Source organism: Pavona decussata, unplaced genomic scaffold, assembly GCF_977016875.1.
Source record: "Pavona decussata unplaced genomic scaffold, jaPavDecu1.1 SCAFFOLD_161, whole genome shotgun sequence".
Lineage (NCBI taxonomy): Eukaryota > Metazoa > Cnidaria > Anthozoa > Scleractinia > Agariciidae > Pavona > Pavona decussata.
The window spans coordinates 390,707-405,361 of NW_028145572.1; the positions used below are offsets into that span (position 1 = coordinate 390,707).

At 38.8% G+C, this 14,655-nt stretch overlaps 2 protein-coding genes across 2 annotated transcripts; both read right to left on the reverse strand.

Moving 5' to 3' along the window:
* Positions 1 to 826: 826 nt before the first annotated feature.
* On the reverse strand, positions 827 to 9,220 carry LOC146464561 (LRP2-binding protein-like). The gene is made up of 6 exons (XM_085129421.1): positions 8,837 to 9,220; positions 6,192 to 6,446; positions 4,627 to 4,678; positions 3,418 to 3,589; positions 2,808 to 2,973; positions 827 to 2,161 (listed from the first exon to the last, which is right to left on the reverse strand). Exons 1-6 carry the CDS (start codon positions 9,218 to 9,220, stop codon positions 2,096 to 2,098), a joined length of 1,095 nt encoding a protein of 364 aa, XP_084985547.1. The 3' UTR covers positions 827 to 2,095.
* Positions 9,221 to 9,546: 326 nt separating this feature from the next.
* On the reverse strand, positions 9,547 to 14,655 carry LOC146464562 (uncharacterized). The gene is made up of 6 exons (XM_085129577.1): positions 14,652 to 14,655; positions 13,428 to 13,600; positions 13,137 to 13,226; positions 11,023 to 11,193; positions 10,800 to 10,889; positions 9,547 to 10,276 (listed from the first exon to the last, which is right to left on the reverse strand). Exons 1-6 carry the CDS (start codon positions 14,653 to 14,655, stop codon positions 10,169 to 10,171), a joined length of 636 nt encoding a protein of 211 aa, XP_084985703.1. The 3' UTR covers positions 9,547 to 10,168.

Sequence of the window (14,655 nt, forward strand, 5' to 3'; positions counted from 1 at the left end):
AAGCAGTTTTGGATCCAAGAGGTCAACCTCAGGGGCTGAATTCGAAGAGGGAAGGGGTGGGGGGAGTGTGGAGGGGTCACTGTTGGAATTGACTGATACATTACTCATCCTGTTGTAATCAGAGATCAGGCTCGTAATTTAGTCAAGAAAACAGCCAAGTCCGTAAAATTATACCAGTTCGCCATCATTCTAATCAGTCAGTCTAATTGACTCGTTATACAATGCACAGAGACTCGGACCAGTGCAAAGACTACAAAATACGTCGGTCCTTGCTTCGAGCGCACGCTGTCTTCGAAGGAAGAGTCTGGATTGAGCGAAGCAAATGGTGAACAAGATTAAGTCTGGGGAAAGTCCAAACTGTGCCAGTCTCTAACCACTGCACTGTCTTGCAGCCAAAGCAGTGCGTGGCGAGGGAAGTGGTGAGTTGATGAGTTTGACTGAGTTTTCGTCAAGCCGGACAAACTGTCGGTTGTCTGGAAGGTCCAATAGACCAGTTTCAATGAATTCTTGCTTGGCAACGAGATTTTGGGAAAAAGAACAAAGAAGAAATTAATAATTTACCTCTGAACCTCAATGCCATTTCTGTTAGTATCCCCCGAAGTCTCGTTCTCCAAGTAAATAAATTAAAATAAATAAATAAATAAATAAATAAATAAATAAATAAATAAATAAATGGGAATGTCAGTGACTTCCACAGAGTGGCGCTTTCATCCACTCTTGCCAAGTTGACTTGCAATTTGGAAACGTTGGTTTTTATTGTAGAGAGGAAAATCGGAGTACCCGGAGAAAAAACCTCGTAGCGGGGACGAGAACAAGAAAAAATTCAACCCACATATAGTACGAATTTTAATATATCAAATAAAATTAAATTTGAGCGCCTATTTACATTTGATTCTAGCATTCTCAGGCACCTACAGATCAACAAGAGTTAAGGCCGTTGTATTTGACCACAATTATAGATTTGCAACATTCCTTTAATGAACTTGTCAAAAGATTTTTCACACTTCCACATTTTAAGATATTTACAATAATGAGTTAAAACATAGTCCATGAAAGGCAATGGTTATGAAACCCGACAAACTTCTTTGTTATATGTTTTTGTTTGCCTTTTAAGCCTCGACCCTGCACAGACAACAATAAAATTCGGAATGTGTTGGAGCAACTGACCAATCGAAACGTTTTTGTTAAGATATTCAACTGTGGTGTGAACCGGCGTTAAAACAAAGAATTGTGCAGGGTCGCGGCCCTTCCAACATAAATTGCAGCACCATTGTTTTCATGGCAAGGTTTCTTAACCAGTTCCTCAACTAACTATGGTTAAAATAGTAACATAAATACCTGGTTAAATTAGGTACTGCATGTAAAGCTCACTCAAAGTGACGTCAAATCTGGTAGACTCGGCTAGGGTAGATGCGACAGAGATCATGTTTATTGCAACTGGAACGTTTTAACAGAAGTTTTTTTTTTTTTTAATATAAGATTCACCACTAAACTGGAATTATCCAGCAAAAAGATAGAAAGAGGAAATCACTTGATTGATTTTCTCAGCCGGACATTAGACCAGGAACGTACACGTACGCGCCGGCGAAAGTTAGAAGACAATTGGTTCCGAACTTTAATGTGATTGGCCTAGAAAAGAAGAAAAACTAAACATTTATCTTACGAATTAAACTTTAGAGGATCTTGTAAAACAACATTTAGAAGCCGGTGTTGATTTCAAGAAGAACGTTTCTCTTTTTTTCTGTCGGTTTGCGAAGAAAACTTGAAGCAAAATCAGAAACAAAACTAAATTTCAAACTCAGGGATGAATTTCTAGTGAGAGCTAAAAAAATGAAACTTGTTTAATTGATAACGGGGTGTAGGATCCAGATTTCACACTTAACTGTTACGATCTACATAAGGTCAAGTAGTTGACAGCGTACTAGTCTGATTAAAAAACGCAGATTCTTGAAAAAAAAATCTTTTTAAATATTTTAGGATCTCCTCAGACCGATCTCGGGATTCCTCTTTCTCCATTTCTGCTGACATTCTGTCACAAGCCCAATAAATAAATGACTCAACCAAACGAGCCAGCATTGTTGATGTTAGGGATAGCTCAGATGTAACCATAAGTTGTTTCATCTTGGAGCCTAGAGACAACTTCAAGATCAAAGGAACCAGCCTGCAATGGAGAGGAACATTTGAAATGAATTTTTAGGCGCAGTGTTGACTGGATTCATTATGATAATCCAATTTTTTGGTGGCCACCCTGTCACAAAATATCTGTCACTTACTCTACCTAGGAACGCAATTGCCATGATGCTAAGTTGACATCAGGAACCCAGTCTACACCTGTACGCCAAACTTTAATTTTTAAGGACATGTTGACACAACCTGATTTCTGTTTTTTGCTTTGGTAGTCTTTCCAGTGATATGAAATTACGGCCTCGAACTTCATTGCAAATTCTGGTGTGGAAGGCGCCTTCAAATTCTGGTGTGGAAGGCGCCTTCAAAAGGCAAGTAACTAAAAAGCACCTCGAAAAAGACCGTGAAAATCGTCATAAAGTACACTTTCCTTCAACAATATACACGGGGGCGACTAGCAATGGTTTCATTTTAGATGGCATGGGGCAGCTACTAGCGGTGCTCTGACTAAAGTCACACTAAAGCTGACTTCAATTTCAACTCAGAGTCGCTTCTTTTTGCTAGTAAACGTGAACATGAACAACCTCTTTTAGGAATAGTTTACATTGTATATGTGTAAAGATATATAAAGGGGTGTTGAGAAGTAGAAAGGAGAAAAGAAAACTGAGTTTCAGTGTGCATACCCTTGAGTACCAATGTTTCGCTTGTTCTCTACTTTTTTCTACTCCTAATCCATGATGCAGACAGCGCGCATAAACAAAGCAACCTAAAGCAATCCCTTTAGCCACGTAATGCGGGAGACAGTCAGTTTCAAGAGCAAGACCTTCCACATCCTCCTGCTCTGCAACACTACATGGAGAAAATTGAAAAGAAAAAAAGGTCATCAACTAATCTACACATCAACTCTATCTAAGCAAAGTTTTGTTTTAATAGCCTAAAACCAGCGAGTTTGGTGTTTTTCATTTTACAGTAAAAATTTTTTAAATCATTTAAAAGAAGAAAACAAATATGCATTCTCGAAGGGAAGAGAAAGGTGAACAACTGAATAAAAATAATTTTACGCGGATTGTGTCCTACTGTTTGTTGAGTTTCAGCTTTTGATCTTTATTAATATTGCTTCATACATCAATCGGTCAACTTTACTCTGGCATTTTCTTCAGCCGAAAAGTCATCCTTTTTATCACGAAACAAAAAAAAAACAACAACAAAAAAAAAAAACAAGTCAGCTCGTCCAAGGACACCTTCTTCCAATCAAGAACAAAGTTTCCCTGAAGGCTTTTCAAAATCAAATACCTTTTGGCCACATCTGCAGCCTTGTTCCACAGTTTTCTTCTGAAATAATGGACAGCTAAGTTTCCTTGAGCATAAACATTGCCTCTGGCTGCTGCTTCTTTAAGACACTTAAACGACGCCTCGCCATCTCGCCGAACACCAATGCCATATTCAAACATTACACCTAATGCACCTGTAACAACGAATACCGTAGTTGATTACTCTACTCTTCAACTACATGTTGACACTGAAAACTCGACTTGTGAATGTGTTGTTAATCATAACAGATCATAATAGAGCGGTTTCCAATTGAGTGTCGTAAAACCGAAACCAAAGTAATTACTCCGGCCAATCGCAACAGATGTAAACAACACAACGAGCCAATCAGAATTCGAAGCAAATACATGTAATTGATGCCAAGCGCGGGAAAACTCGTGCGGCGAAAACACGATTGGTTTTGGTTTGAATTCCCATTGGTTAAAAAATGTGGCGCGAGTTTTGTTAACCAATCACAGAGCGTAGCAATGCAACCTGAAAGCAAACGCCAAGTTAGTTTTGACACTCAATTGAAAACCGCTCTATCTCGATCATTTCATGGCCATGAAAATTGGGCAACGATGAAAAAAACTCACTGAAATGTGGTCTAATCCCTCTTCTAATAACATGCCAATAATTATGAAGTTCAAGATCAAGGCATAAGCAATGGTTACATTCTTCACTACTGTCAATCATTGTTTTGAGCCTCTAGCGCATATAATTATAGTCAAAAGGTATCTGTGCAATATGATTGGTGGATTTCAAATCCAATTTTACCTCAGGGGCCCGTTTCTCAAAAGTCCCGGTAACCTACCAGGCCCGATAAGTGATTTTGGCGAAAAATGTTTCTTAACAGAAGTCAATTTTTGTTAGCTTTGAATACTAAATTTTAAAATCTTATATTTCTACGAAAACATTGGTCAAGTACCATGTCTGAAATCACTGTGTAATCAGCAAAAAACATTTAAAAACATACTTATCAGGCCCAGTAAGTTACCGGTACTTTCGAAAAACGGGCCCCAGTTCTTTTATTCACAGTCCATCATGGGTTGTTGCCATAAATGTGATTGACAGCAGTGTAAAAACCCAATTGTTCCACATGTACAAGTAGTTGATTTTCAAGTTCTGAGTTTATGTATCATGAAACATTAACTTTACTCTGCCAAATGTTTTTTAACATTTTTTTCAACAAACCTTGTGACTCAAGACTCCCATTTCCTGTGGCTTCCTGATGCCAGAAATAAGCCTGAAAAAAGTTATAAAATTAAATTATGCTGCTAAGAGTTACAAAGTGATTTATTTTTTTACTAATTCTCACTGTCAGCATGTCCTACAGAGCTATGCTTGCCTTTGCGTGTCACAATGAGTTATGGGTATCCCTACTTATTTGACAAGCAATGAGGCCCTGACCATTAAAACACAATAATTTCATTAATGCAGGTCCGGATTGGCCATACAGGCAGTCAGTTGAAGCAGCTCTTGTGTAAAAACAGTATCAACTTGAATGTGTCATAATTGCCCTAGATCCAGGGGGGGGGGGGGGGGGGGAAATAGTCCCATGTATGGGCTACATGTAGATAGGTATGTGCCGCCCGATAGGCCATGGTTTTGTTAGAGTCTCGATCCTTAAATAGGGTATCATTTTTGCACATGTTGACACAATTTGTGTTCCCGGTGTGATCCTTAGATAGGGTATATTACCTAAATTGTATCTGCATAACACTGTCACAGCAGTGAACAAACTTCTCTGAAAGATGTTCCATGGTTATGATGGCATATTATTAAACTAGGCTAATACTCTAGTATTCTATGCTTGATGCTTAACTTCCAATGTTACAGGAATGAAAAAAAGCTGTTCTCGACATTAAATTCTTAGTTTTTGTTTTTCCCTTGAATAGGGTGTCATTGTTCGAGTTTGAGCCTTAAATAGGGTATCAATTTTTGCTTGTCTCATCCTTCAATAGGGTCAGGGTTTAAGAACCTGGGCGGCACACACCTACCCCAAATTTATGGGATTCCCCCTCGCCGGGTCCTAGATGCCTGTCACTGAAGGAACCATACCTCAACATTTACAAGGGGTTGAAAATCAACATGCCTTTTGAAAGTGCTGAGTTACGGCTCTAAGGAATTAATGACATCCTTTGGGCACCACAAAGCTGAGTGCACAATAATGCAGAACTGCATGCAATGATGATTAACATGAAATCACAAATTATCATGGCTAAAGGCTTTCAGCAAGTTTGATTGATGCTAATGCTTCAGTCACTTATTTGATATTTTTCCCACCTATATGGCAAATATTCTGCACATCACAACTGACCGCCATGCTATGCATCAGCTTTTTCAAGTTGTCGTCTTAGTTAGAGCAGAAGAGTTTATTCTTAGCATTGGAAAAGTTTAATTTGCTTTAAAGGTTCATGTCAATGGCATTTCCCCCCTTAGCTTAAGTATCTCTGAAAAATGTGTGACTGGTAACCCCCAATTTTCTTTAAATGGATATCAACAGCCCTTGCTAAGACCTGCTTTTCCCACATAGTCATAACCTGTGCAAAAATACCATTGAATTACCAGGCACTGTCCTTAAGAATTAGTTTCTGAGATGCACAGAATGTATGCACAGCAACCAGAGGAGGTATCTACCTTAATAACATTTCTCATGATAAACAGTACAATAAAACAGTCACCGCCAATAATTAAGGTACCCTGAACACCAAGTTTACTACGAGTTCATGTACATTTGTACCCACAGACAAACAAACCTTTTTTAAGTCAAAGGATTCCTCGCCCGGCCGTGAGTAGAACAGGCCTAGAACTGTCTGTGCCTTGATACTACCACTGGGGTCACCATCTTGAGCAGCCACTAGGAAGCATCTTTCTGCCTCTGCATCAGACTGTTTGACTCCAAATCCTTCATAGTAAGCCCTGCCGACATTATACTTGGCAAAAGGAACCAGATGAGCTGCATCAGGATTAGAAGATTCTGCAACCTCTTTAAGGAGTTGAAATCCTTTCTCCTGAAGATCAAAATTTAAAAAAAATGAATCTATTGGATGTTTTTAAGTAATGAAGAAGTGCTCAGAAGACTTGGTGAGAAAAAGCCACAAATGAAACAACTATTGAAAAGAGTTAGAAAAAAAAATAGATTTTAAAAAAATGCCTTATGCCCAGTTCAGACGCCGAACTTTTCATGAGCCGAACCTAATACCTTGGATTAATTAATAAGTACATGAAAAGTTTGGCGTCTGAATCTGTTGAGAACAGCTGTTTCAATTTGGAACGGCTCAGCCGTTCTTCCTGCCTGGATTTCGGCTTTGGAACTGCTTTGATTCAGACGTTGAACTTGTCATGAGCCGAACCTAATGCATAAATTATTATAACGTATTTCAAATAAAAATAAATAAAAATAAAAAAAAACGCTGACATTTCGATTGGTTTTGCTTCAAGTAAATTAAGTTCGGCTAATTAAGTTCCGCGTCTGAATCAAAAGGCCGGATTTTCGTGATTCGGGCCGACCTTAATTTGAATTAAGTTTGGCTCATGAAAAGTTCGGCGTCTGAACTGGGCTTCAGACCTGCTAACTAGGAAGACTACCTACAAATTACAAAAAAAAGATCCTTTTTTGTTTTGTTTTTAACAGAACAAATGTGAATGGATGATTTTCCCTAAAATGCATGCAAAGACTGGATTGGGTATGACATGTTTGTTACATTAATATTTTACAGTGAAGCACAAGCTGGATCTGATAGTCCATCCTTAAATAACTGTGGTTCAGATAGTAAGTAGTCTCTCGGTGAATTTTGCAGTGACGCATTGCCCCAGACTAACTTTGCAGGTTCCAGCTGATCATACTGTAGTTTGCTGTATGCTTAAGTCACTGGTACAGGAATCATAGAGTATGCAAGGACCTGTACTGGTCAATAGACCCTTCTCCAAAATAGTGACTAAAAATTCAAATAAGCGAGTAAAATTAGAAACGTATACCAGCACTAAAAATAGCACTTTTACTTTAGTAACGCTGCAACATTTCAGCACATCAGGTGTAATATTAGCTGAGAAAATATAAGTTGAAAAATGAAAAATTTACAGACGTTTGTATGAGTGGGGGTATGATGTATACCCCCAGTCATACAAACGTCTGTAAATTTGTCAAATCTTCATCTTACATTTCCTAAGCTGCTATAACACCTAATATGCTGAAACTTTGCAAGGTTACAAAAAGTAAAGGTGCTCTTTCCAGTGCTGGTATCAGTTTTTCATTCAGTTCAATTTTAATTCATTCAAATCTGTTGCCGCCATTTTGGAGAAGGGTCTATTTTATTACTATTTCTATCATTAAAAAATAATTTGCCCTACTGGGATTAAAGATGTTGTGTTAACTACCTATTTGTCCCAAAAATAAATTCTATAGAGTTCTAGTTATGGGAACCAAAATTGTTTACATGTAGTTCATGAAAATAACCACCCCAACCCCCTACCCCCATCCCAAGAAGGGATGATTTGGCAATTCAAGGGGGAGGGGGGTCTCCAAAAGGAAATTATTAAGCGAAATTAGAATAGAGTTTTTAAGTGCGACGTCACAAATATTTGAATTTATGAAAATATGGGATTTGTTAGTATATTCGGAAAGAGCACGATGAAAAATGCCTACTTGCCAAAAATCAGCATCTTATTGCAATTTGGGGGCGTCAGATATTAGCAATGTTATGTCCTGGTGACTCTATACAAATCCTTCTAATTTTGTCTCAGTTCTTAACGTTTGGAACTGAGACAAAATTAGAAGGATTTGTATGGAGTCACCAGAGCATAACGAAGCTAATAAAGTGAAGGTGGTATGGATATTTTATGGGTCCTAGCTGTCACTTCTGGAACTACTCTCAAAATTTCCTCTCGTGCACAATGCACCATTCTATTGTCACTACGTATATACAGCAAATGGTTAACGCAGCTGGAATATGCCGTTTCATACAACAACAAGTCACCACGCTGGTCGTTTTTAAACAACAGACAACGTAAACTTTCCTTAATTAATTAATTAATTATTGAAGGTTACTCGAAATGAGCGAGATGACGTCTAATTAACAATTATTCCACGAGCGCGCGTTGGATATGAGATGATAGATAGCCAACGAGGCGCGTAGCGCCGAGTTGGCTATAATTATCTCATATCCAACAAGCGCAAGTGGAATAATTGTTTTATTAAAAACAACCGAGAAATATTGCTAGATCTTACTGATTTCGCTGTGCAAGAACGACCAGAAGGCAATTTAATGGTCGCCATTTCTCGGCCATGGTATAATTGCTCATATACCATGGCCGCTAAGCCAATCAAATCCCTCGAATTGCATTATACAATGATGCAGTTTTTAATAATGAAATTTATACTTGTAAAATAGTTAATGCTCACCGGGTTCGACTTTGTTCCAATTCCATCATAGTACATCACTCCAAGTTGATATTTGGCTTGGAAATCCGTACTCTTGATTCTTTCGAATGCGATCAAAGCTTTATCATAAATTTCGCGCTCGAAGTAGAACTGTCCCAGTTGAAACTTGGCGAGATTATCTCCGCTTCCTGCACGCTTAACTAAAATTTCTTCGAGAAGTTCATCTGATATTTCATCTTCCTCCGTTTCTTGTGCTGCTCCCATAGAGAACGGTCTAATGTTGGGAAGTTTTTCGGCGCTTAATTTTCGATCAGTAAACGGCCCAACAGGGCAAGAGAAGGGCCTTCTTTCAAGCGTTTCTTCGCCCGCCATCTTGGGCATAACTTGAGCAGTCCGCGTTTCCATAGTAACGATTTTTTTTTTTGAACGAGGGAGGGGCTACTCCGGAGATTAGTGAGACCGGCGTGACATCGATTACCCTTCATCTCGTAAAAGTTCAAAAGAATGCACACATATCATTCTAAATGCATAAAAGCCTAGCTGTCACGTTGCTCACGCAAGCGCTCTTACTTCTGCTGTATGTAGCCCAGTTTTCGGATTCGGCAAATATTGTTTCCTTTTAATTTTCCATTTCTGTTTTCCACTAAACCGCGGGTTTGGCCAGCCTGGCCTGTCTTTTTAGGGATCACAACGAAAATACTACCGTCATAGCTTCAAGAAGTCACAAATAATGTTTTCAGTAGTAAAATTTATTTCCTTTAAGTTTCATGATACAATGAATTCTGTATACCATTTAGCACTAACTAAAATTACACTTACGCCGTTCCTTTGCTGTTTGCTACAATTAACGTATTAAAATAATTTCGTCCCAAATCATGCTATTTTCTGTTGCGCAGTACTTGTTTCCATATTTCCTTTTTATTTGTAAAAATCTAGGTTATTTTGTTTTCGAGGCTTTCCAGAAAAGAAAACAAAGATCGTAGTAGCAATTCATTGCTGCAAATTACTCTATTTTTTATTATTATTGATGTATCATAACTACTGTACTTTTAGAATTCTTTTTTTTTAAATGCAATACCATCTCTTTATATAGAAATACAAATAAGATTGTTGTTGTTTTCATATTACACCGACAATCTGTGATATAAATACTAATTACACTGAATGACAAATATTCTGTTTTAATATAAAACGCCTCAACAAGCAGAGCTATTCAGTTATCTTATATTTAATTTATATTTATGACTGTCCACATATCAAAAGATACAAATTATATATTTTTTTTTTTCTTGTTTTGACCTTTATCATAAAGGAACGCTATAGACCATGCATGGCATGACACACACTGGCAACTTAGATGCGTTTAAGGAAATCGTTCAGCTTTTGTGGAAGGTACATCAGCTCAGACAAAGTGGCCCAGGTTCGAAGTTCATTGATGCTGCTTGGATCGGGCCTAAATCCCTAAAAAAGCATCGAATATTGTATAATTAGTGATCGATCAGTCGTTGTTCGTCTTCAAATATAGTGGGCCCACGAAGCGAGCATCGAGACTGCGACCCAGCTAGCGTTGGAGGCGAAAGTAGTGAGCATTGAGGGCACGCTAGGAAGGGGAATGGGTGGGGGGGGGGGGGGGGGCTGAGAAGGTTAGCATGAGGGGCGACCTGAACAATTTCCAACGTCTCATATTATTGGGTGAGAGGGAAAAAAAACGTCAGCCATAATGCTTCTAAACATAAACACAAAGGAGCTGTAGATTACCAGGGTCCAATGATCAGAACAGATGCAGGCTAGGCCGACTGAAACATATATTTTGAGTGTTCAGCTGGGTTGAGAATGAATGTCGGGTGCTAAATAGTCAGATACGGTGCTCTTATTTTATCCTGGATGTGGGAAGCAGAGTAATAAATAAATAAATTAATTAATTAATAAATGAATAAATAAATATAAATGTAACGCTGCTTGGCAGCTGCAGAAGCAAACATACCTTGTAGGTATTTACTTTATTGTACAAAACATCTCTGGACCAAGATTTCACAGCGTGTGGTTGGTTTGCGTCGGGGAACTTTCGAATATGCTAGAATTGATACAAAAAAAAAAAACAGCAAATAGTTATTGAAAAATCGCGAAAGTAAATTAAAAGGAAAGGGGATGGAGCTAGGGTTTTCAACACGTGGACAGTCTATGAAGACAGGGCAATGTATACTTACTAGATACTGAGCTATCTCCGTTGTGGAATTGAGGATAGCAGATACATTCAGCAGCAATCTTGTGAGTTCAGCATCCGAATTCAAACGTTGACTCTCGTCAAAGAAAGCTAAATACACTGGAGTGGTGAATTCCAGTAGCTGGCGGCAAATCATATCCGAGACGTTCTTGGGCTGTAAATTATAAAACAACAGCTATTAGTTTAATAGTAATAACTCTGGCCAATCACAACATACGGAAAGAGTGCAATGAAACAATCAGAACTCAAGCGCGGGAAAACGCGTGCGAGGTTTTGCTTTACATTGGTTGAGAAAATAGCGCAACTTTTGCCAACCAACCACACAGTGCATGTAAAGCAAAACCAAAACAAACGCAAAAAATGCTTTCGACACTCAATTGAAAAACTCTATCAAACAATGCCTTTAATAGTGGAAAAATGAAACATTCAGGGTACTGGGGTAACTTATTTCTTAGTTTGTGAGGAGCTGAAAAAGTTGTCAGCTCTCACAAGACATTTAATTCTATCAGTTATTCTTTCTGCCGGCACGGTGAGGCGATTATACGCAAGGATAAAGAAGGATTATGAATGAAGTGGTCTTTTTCATTTCATTTAAGCCAACCAAAGTCTAGTCGAAAACAAATTTTCATGGTTTGTCCTTTGCAAACAGAAAATTCTGCCCGTATACATGGCCGTAGCCAGACTTCAGAACAAGACGAGGCAAGTTTCGAGCGCCGAAGGCGCGAGCCGCTAGGGTGGTGTGGGGGCATGCCCCCCCCAGAAAATTTTGAAATCTAGCGGCTCAGAAATGCTCTTGTAAGGATTTTCCGTGGCATTTTTCTTCAGAAAAGTCAATCTTGGGCAAGTGTAGAAGTTCACTTTTTTATTGCTTAGCGATACTGGTGCCAAGTTAATGACCATCTGCATTTTAATCTGCATTTTAATACCCGTATGAGAAATCTTGACTTGCTTCCCGCTTTAAAATTTCACTGTACCACCAAGATGGAAGTCGTGGAAGAGATAAACCGTATCCGTGACCATCGCCTCGATTTCCTGGAAACCTTTGAAGAACATCGAAAGGCATTGCTGCATGTGTTGAAAAACACCTTTGCGATAACCGCGGCTGTACTGGGAGAGGGTTATTTACGACGGATAGTAGAAACCTACTTTGGTCTGAGAGACAACATCACCTCAATAGTAGACAGTATGGATGTTCTAGAGGCAAACCTGTGCGAGCTCCGTCAAAAGTCTTGAAATGCCTCTCTGACGCCAACCAAATGCAAACGGCTCTTTTAAGAGCCGTTACAAACGAGGAAGGCTTGTTCAACAGAATATTTTAAAATCTATTCTTTTACATTTTCTTTTCGCTGAAATGTTCAATATTATAGTGTTTGCAATAAATCGATTGCCAGCACTGCAAACGATATTTTGTTCTTTTACGACAGTTATATAAGTAAAGAAAGCTCCCACACCGGCTCTCAGCCATTGCAGATAAGACACGCGAATAATGGTGACCTTTGATGTCACGCGGCCTGTCACAGTTATGTCATGATACGTCTCCTTAATGGCCCCACTATAACCTTAAATCATTTGAAAAACCGCTACTCACAGTTCACATCAAACGAATTAACCTCATTAAAATGCTTTTCCCCTCAATAATTATTTATCCACCTTATATTAGCTGGTTTTATCTTAACCAATCCAATTTTTTGTAGGGATTATTTTCTCAATTAAAAGTTTCTTCCGAAAAAAAAAAAAAGAGGCCAAAATCAAGACGAGGCAACTGCCTCGTCTTGCCTCATGCTAGCTACGGCCCTGGTATAGCTCAGGAAAAACGCATTTCTATGCCTTTTGTCTGTATCACTGCCTTTTTGTACGACTCTTTCACTTGATCCCTGTACCTTAGCAGACCGCCACCCACTCTACACTAGTGGATGCTTTCTTTAAGTTTTTCTTATCGGCAATCACTGTACTAAAGCTGATGTTATCAGATGGTATATATAGAAATAGTTAACCGTATTTTAACATAAATTTGCTAAATAACAGCGCTTGCGAGAAAGCCAAAAAGGTTGCTTTTGGAAAGAATTTCTTTGCTCTCTTTCCTTGCTCAGCTCTTACCGTTAGCCGCTTGTTTCCTGTGCGGAGTCTCAGAATGCCAAGCCGGAGAAAGGGCTTACTGTTGATTCTGTCTCCGAAGTAGACATTTTCCTGTAATTAATGAAAGAAAAACGAAATTATAATGGAGTTACAGCTGACCAAGTGTCAAGGAACAAGTCAGATTGTTAGATGTGAAATCATTGTTGATCGGGTAAATTTTAAGGTCGCGGTCGGTGAGTGAGTCAGTCATTCTGAATCAGAAAGTCAGCCGTTAAGTAAGTTAATCAGCCTAAACCATCAGTTAACACTTACGTATGCTTTGAACGTTTCCACTGCGCTTTCTGCCAGCTGCACGGTCCAGTTTTTCAGCCAGCTCAGAACCGTCAGGTCCTGCACTTCTTTCGCAGGTGCAGCGGAACAAACCACGATAAAACAAGCCAAGAAAACGATGGAAAATCTTGTAAAGGGAAAAATATCTTTTGATCCTGCAATTGAAAATGCCTTGGTGTTATTATTTGTTAGCAGAAAAACGTGCTACATATATTTTTCAAAACCTACATAGTGAGTTCAAACTCGATCACACTGGACGAAATCAGATGCATGGCTTCAAAGGTTAGTGGAGGGCATTTCCTAATAATTTATATGTTCGCTTATCTTGAGTGTACATTCACTGATTAAAGATTTACACGAATTTGACGGGCACTTAGACATATGCATGTCCACAGTATAGTAAGCGCGCGGCCAAGTGATCCGTGGCAAAATACACTGTGAATCCATGCACCTATACCCTAGGCTTTCTGGAAGTTCTTCCCTTCATTTTCGGTCTGTTTGGTTCTGGCGCGAGTCTTCACTTCTTCGCTTTGCTTTTGTTCGTTTGGTTTTTCTTTTTGAGTTCCCCGAGAAAAATTCTTGAGCTCGACTTGTGGCCAAGTCTACCTCAACTCCAACAATTAGATAAGACGCTTAGACGATGGTTTGGGATCAACTCAAACTCTGTTAGAAACAAAACAGTCCGCGCTATCATATGATCTACAGTTAAGCATCCCGTTAAAAGGAAGAACAGTTATATATATAGTGAAAAGTTTTCAATAAGATATTACTGGAGACTTGACTCTGCTATAGCCGGCATTGAACGTCGCCGGCGCGCGTTAGCTTAGTTTAAAATGAGATTGTGTCGATGACTATACAGCTATTTCAATGGCGTTTTCGGATCAGTGTAAAGCTGAAAGATCGACAAGACCTTAAGATTCTGTCAAATTTTTTTTTATGAATAAGTTCTTCAAAATCAGTTATGCCTCGTACGTCCAGTGAAGATATACGATGGCGAGCCATTTGGATGAAAGAAATGTTAGGATATCACTGAAGTGGATGAGGTGGCAGCCTCTTTGAAGATGCCTTTAACCATTTGGAGCTTTGAATCGACAACGTTAATTGAAATAGCTGTATAACTAAATTTTCACGGATCCAGCTAAAGCCAGTGATAAGACTTAATTTGTCATGAAAGCTTCATAAAGATAAGAATATCATGATAATTACCCAT

Bases quoted from the DNA above. Each gene is read 5' to 3' on its own strand.
- LOC146464561 (XM_085129421.1), bottom strand. From the start codon at position 9,220: ATGGAAACGCGGACTGCTCAAGTTATGCCCAAGATGGCGGGCGAAGAA. The intron at 3,590-4,626 runs GTTTGTTGAAAA...TCGTTGTTACAG, and splicing joins TGGGAGTCTTGAGTCACAAG to GTGCATTAGGTGTAATGTTT. The intron at 2,974-3,417 runs GTATTTGATTTT...TTCTCCATGTAG, and splicing joins GCTGCAGATGTGGCCAAAAG to TGTTGCAGAGCAGGAGGATG.
- LOC146464562 (XM_085129577.1), bottom strand. The intron at 13,227-13,427 runs GTAAGTGTTAAC...CATTAATTACAG, and splicing joins TGGAAACGTTCAAAGCATAC to GAAAATGTCTACTTCGGAGA. The intron at 10,890-11,022 runs GTAAGTATACAT...TATCAATTCTAG, and splicing joins CGGAGATAGCTCAGTATCTA to CATATTCGAAAGTTCCCCGA.